General features: G+C 39.0%; 1 protein-coding gene across 10 annotated transcripts in view; it reads right to left on the reverse strand.

Moving 5' to 3' along the window:
• col13a1 (collagen, type XIII, alpha 1) overlaps window positions 1–4,835 on the reverse strand; it is a 101,716-nt gene extending 96,881 nt beyond the window's left edge. For all 10 annotated transcript variants that reach the window (XM_084093525.1, XM_084093523.1, XM_084093522.1 and 7 more), the window contains exon 1: window positions 4,219–4,835. In XM_084093525.1, coding sequence (XP_083949651.1) covers window positions 4,219–4,503 — 285 coding nt within the window. In that variant the 5' untranslated portion in view covers window positions 4,504–4,835. The remainder of the gene's footprint in view (window positions 1–4,218) is intronic.
• Between the last annotated feature and the right edge of the window lie 1,165 nt (window positions 4,836–6,000).

The following is a 6,000-nucleotide window of genomic DNA, read 5'->3' on the forward strand; positions in this document are numbered from 1 at the left end:
CTGACCAAATTGTAAAGCTTGTCAAACGTCTACAATGTGGTACTACAGGTCACGCCATCCCCATCTAACATTGAAACACTCAAGCTAAATAATTCTGGGGCCGCTATTGGACATTTTTCTTGCCCCAGTTTATATTATCCACGATCGTTCCAGGGCTTTATTTGGTTGATACTGGCAAAGCCTCTTCCCAGCTGGAGAAGTCTTTACACAGACCGCTCTCAGACACTACTAGTGTTTTTCCACACTACTGAACTCGGCAGCACCACAGATATTCTAAAACAGAAAATAAACTAATGGAGGTTAAGAAGAAAAGGAAAACCTGAAGAATGTTAAGATGAAAATATACAGAACATGTGACAGCTGGGTTAACCAACAGACGTTTGTTCTGCAAGCACGAAAGCCGTGGAAAATGCACTACAGTTTGGAAGGACCCATGTGCTGTGCGTAAACAACTTTTCCACAGGAGCAATGTCGGGGATAATGCACACGCAACAGTTTCCCAGAGCTTTAACTCGTGATTTTCCAGTGCCACAGTCCCAGGTTATGTCCACATAAAAGACTTCTTTTAAAAAATATGTTTTTACATCAAACCATTGGAAAGTGCTTACAAGACCCTGTTTCACTTACAGCTAAGTGCTCTCATAAACAGCAATGCAGCGTGACATTGAGAAAACAATAACCAGTGATGAAAAGTTAGCATGAAGAGTTGCATTGAGTGGAAGCACAGTGAACAAGATCAAAAGAAAGAGACTTATTAGCTTTCACTTTGAAGCACATGAAGTTTCTGATGCATTTAATTCTGCTAGGGTGTGTTCCTTTATGCTCAAATAGGTGTTCTTTAAGTCAACATGAAATCAACAATGACCCCATTTACTTTCTTAATACCCATCTCTCTGGACTTATTGTGCACACGATTCATCTGTGCATGTTATTCCAAAGAGAATTTTTATTTTTTTTTGGTTTTGCAATCTTTCATCAAAAAGTAACAACTTGCTCAGCTCTGAAACCACTTTGATGTCACGAATAGCCTGTTTTTCAACAACTTTTTGGAATGCAACACCCACTTTTCACAATCCAGTCATTTACCAATTGTAAAAATTGTGTCCTGTCCTACATTTTTTTCGCATGAAATACCATTTGACTTGAAAATGCATCAAATTATGGAAGTAACATGGTTTGCAAAGTTTTCTTGCTGACTTTAAAGGCTCACTGAAGTGCCTTGAAATGCGCAGCATTATTCAATGTGTTGACGTAATTTCCACTGAAACAGGAAGACAGGGCGGGACATAGTGAACAGCTCCTCCCCTTTTTTAAATAGCGAATAGCGTTTGGTTTATATCACAGCTTGGCCAGAGCCGTTGAGCTTGGTAAAGCCACAGTTTCCTCCTAATCTCTAACTGTTTCTCCTCCTAATCTCATCCATTATTGCTTTAAAATACAGTATTCTGTTCAGAATTCAAATGGGTCTGATATGTTTTTCGGTCTGCGCCGACTCGCGCATATGATCCGCTCTGTGCTGTCGTGTCTCTGGACTGGAGCAGACTGTGTGTGTGTGTGCAGCGGCGGTTCGCATGATACTAACGTGAAACCAGACTTCAATCGCCTCAATGGAAAGCATTACATTCTGAATCATTCCCTGTCCCCTATAGTGCACTATCTATGTGCCATTCACCATGTTGAAAATAGTAAATGTGTGAACAAGTGACCGATTTTAGCTGCAGCTTTAGTGTCTATTTACAATGTAGGGGGAGGGACGCTTTAGATTCTAGAGCATTTGATTGGACAGAAAATCTCATGAGAAGCTGAAGTGCAGAGTGATGTAATCAAAATCACTGATCCATATTGGCGGAAGTGAGAGACTAAGCTTTGAATGCTTATATTTTCTAATATATTCATACTAAAAGCATAAAACTTCAATTTTGATTTCATGGGGACTTTAAGATGACGTGATGTAAATGGTAAGGTTGCAGTAATGACACGAGACAGCTGATGCCCCAGTGCTTGCAGGGATGAGTTAGGAGGGAGGGGACATTCTCTGCCTCCCAGCTTTAATGGTAACTCGATGCCCAGTATTTGATCTGGTTTTAACAATCTATTTTGAAAGGATGACAAAACAATTCCAATGTCTGATTACAAATAAGACCCACAGACTTTATGCCCAGAGGCCTAACTTTATCTCTCGTTCCATTTCTTTCATTATCTTTCCCTCTCATTTCGCTACTTTCCCACTGACCAGATCTTGATTAAACCCCTAAAGGACATTCTGGCACATTCTGTTATAAATTGTGAAATCAGCACCTTTCTAAACTTCAACAGGCACTTCCAATGTATATGTTTCTCACCTTTAATGGAGACTTATAGATGCAATTTATGGTGATGCTGAAATGTCAGTAGTCAATATCTCTATGAGAAGCATATGTCCTCGATAAAAACACCCTTGAGATAAACAAACTTTGGATGCTTTCAAAGGCCCATAAGTATTAAACAAAACTAAATTCTTATAGCCTATTCATAAGCCTATTTTTCATTACAATTAAGCACATTATCCAGCAAAACTCTCAGTACTGTAATGCATCTGGGAATTTTACTTTTTGTAATTGAAATTATGCTGAAGGATAATTCTCATTAGATTCTTATTACAATAATACTGTCATTCTTTATCAGTTTGTTTGCATTACGCAGATTAAAAAAAGCAAAATATGCTTAATTGTCATGTCATAATGAAAAAGAAAAAGCAAAACATTCTTTCTTTGACATGTTCTTGAAAGATTTCAGTGAGATTCATCCGTAAATGACTCAACTGGACTCCAACTCAACCTCAGATTGACTCACACTTGGCTGTCTCTACAGTCTGCTTAGTCTTGTTAACACACTTAATATTCACCTGCATCATCCTCTGCAGACTCTATTATTTTATGAACCGCAGATAGTGAGATGGTAGCCTTTCCCCCGAGCAAAATTCTACCCAAGATTCTTTTAAAACTGCAAATAGTTTACATGCAGCTAGGTGATGATCCACCAGAGGCCAGTGTGAAGGGACCACGGCCGCAGGCAATGCACTGAATATATATATTATATATATGTATATGCTATAACTCACTTTCCTCCACCTCAACACTTCAGGCTCAATCCTTACAGACGACGTGCGCTCAGCCAGTGCTGAAGCTGGTGAGAGCACTAACTGCTTGATTGTTGATGTAAAACAGGTGGTCGTATGGTGACACAATGTGTTCAGCAGGTTTTGCATGCAGCAAATAATAGTTTGCTGCTTACAGTAGCAGATTTGCTTATCATTTAACAGATTGGCTCAGATGTGAAAAATACAGGTGCAGCTACCAGATCAGATCAGTGTTCTTATATTAAGACAGCTATACTAATGCATGTGTCAAAATGGCAGAAGGAAATTTTGGCTGTATTATTGTGTTATTTATAGACACTTGTTCTACAGCAATGCTAAATAGGATGTGAAAAATTTGAGCCATGTAAAAGAGTCTGATCTGGCATCTGGAAAGCTACAGCACCTAACAAATGTAATTTAATAATCAGGATTTAATCATTTCCTACTCATGATGCGAGACATTGAATGACATTTATTGGTTGAAATATTAATATCAACTAATAAGCTAATTCATATTATCTAGTAGTTTGTTTTTACAGTCAGTAAAGAGTTAGTTTTAGAAATTAGTAATTAGTAGGCCTAATTATTTTTTTGTTTATTAACAATTTTTTATTTACTATTTGTTCGTCAAAAATAAACAAAAGCCCAAGACAACGGCACAGAAAAATAATTATTTTGATCCATGTGCATGCGCTTTTGTTCAACTTCCCAGAGCTCGAAAGTGCTCACTGAAAGTGCTCGCTCACTGAAAGTGCTCAGAGAAAGTGCGTAAACAACGAGGACCAATAAACAAACTTAGACAAGGGCGAGGAGACCGAGAGCTTAGCTCGTCAGTTTCTTTACATTCATATTTTAACACACCTGAACGTAATTCCAGACATATTCCTCATCTTCAATCACAAAGTTTCTCTACTCAAACTTTCTGAGTAACGCACTTCTACCTCTCGTTAAGACGCAACACAAGGTGGGAAAACATGAGTATCTTATCTTTCACTGCCCTCGCACTTCATGACTCATGCAAATAACTTGTATAAAATATGACTAGATATTATTAAAACCGCAGAATAATAGGTTATCTGAAGAATAAAAGTCACGCTCACCTCCTCTAATATCTGATCCAGTCGACTCCACAGGACGGGCTCCACCTGTTCCAGAGAGATCCAACTGGAGATACTGGGATCTCGGTCCTTTTCCAAACTGAGCACCCTGGACTGCAGATCCGACGTCCTCAGGTAAAGCAACACACAAACTCCAAACGAGATCAAACACACGCAGATAGCGCACACGTCCTTCCAGTTCGTCAAAATGCGCTTTTGGCAGGGATGCTGAACGCAGGTCCTCTCCTGACTGGACTGAGGTGATACTAGCGATTTCATGTCCTCCATGTCTGTGAGACGTAGCTTATACAGTCAATTTAATATTTATCCACCACTTTATCAGGCTGAGCAGGTTCGTGTTCAAATAAACTGATTAAAGTTTGCCTTCCAGGTAATTGAACCGTTTTTCACGTGAAAATATCAATCTTCAAAACGACCTCAACAGAGGCATGCTGCTCATTGAAGTGCATGGAGATATTGGTTCAGTGAGGTCCGGCTCTAGTGGGAGTCCGAGTGCTTCGCTTGTGCCATTTGACGGGTTTCTCTGACTGCTGCGCGCCTGAGTCTCTCTCAGAATGAAACCTGACACACACACAAACACACACACACTACACGGCTCTGCAGCGCTCACCACGGGACCCTTCGCTTCTCTGTCGCGGACAAGCCCCTCCTTTCGGATTATTTAGGCTAAACGGTAGGGCGGGATTCACGGAGGAGCTGACCCCGGCTTTGATCCTGATCTCGATATACGATATTTTTAGGTGAACTCACAGAATCAACACCTATAAGTGGACATGATAACCACACAATCTATTGCTCAGATGTTGCTCTGTTAAAGCTCTAACTTGTAAATATCTAAACTAATATAAACTTTGTCAATTGATGACACAGTTAAAGTAGGCTATATAGCCTAGCTTTAAAATTAATGTGGATCTAATCTTTCTTTTTTTTAAAAAAAAGGGATAGCTCATCAAAAATGGAAATTCTGTCATCATTTACTCAACCAAGTTGTTCCAAACCTATATGATTTTCTTTCTTCTACTGAAAAGAAGATATTTTGAAGAATGTTGGTAACCAAACAGTTGATGGGCCCCATTGACTTCCATAATATGGGAAAAAATACTATTAAAGTCAATGGGGCCCATCAACTGTTTGGTTACCCATATTCTTCAAAATATCTCTTTTCATTTTTGGAAAAACTTGAGAGTAAATGATGACATCATTTTTGGATGAACTATCGCTTTAAGAGATCAGTCAATCAACAATTAAAATTGTCTGTTTATTTGGAACTAAAGGTTTCTTTTGTAGCCAAAGAACAAAGTAGGTTAACACTGCTAACAGTTATGTCTGATTTCCCATCCCTCCTTTTAATGAATGCCTTGGAAACAAGTAAGTAGTCATTTTAGCAGACATCCGTTTATCCAAAATGACTTACTGTACACTTATTACAGGGACAATTCTTTTGGAACAACCTGGGGTTACACTGCAGTGATGGTTCATTGACTTTATGAGTCTCAAACTTGCAACCTTTTGGTAACCAATCCAGCTCTTTAACCAGTGCGTCACAATATGAATTAGTATAAGCTGCCAGTTTATTGCCAACACAAATGTTAAAATGATAAGCCTAGCATAGCATATGGTGTCAGACCGTCAATACAGTAAAATGAAATGACATAGATCATTGCTTTGACCTGAGATTCATGAGTTTGTGTTTATGTCAATATAAGAGTCCCTCCTTTCAAAACATTCCTCTAGCAATGTGGATCTTCTTGACAGGTGTCTGTA

Source organism: Abramis brama, assembly GCF_963993115.1.
Source record: "Abramis brama genome assembly, chromosome: 19".
Lineage (NCBI taxonomy): Eukaryota > Metazoa > Chordata > Actinopteri > Cypriniformes > Leuciscidae > Abramis > Abramis brama.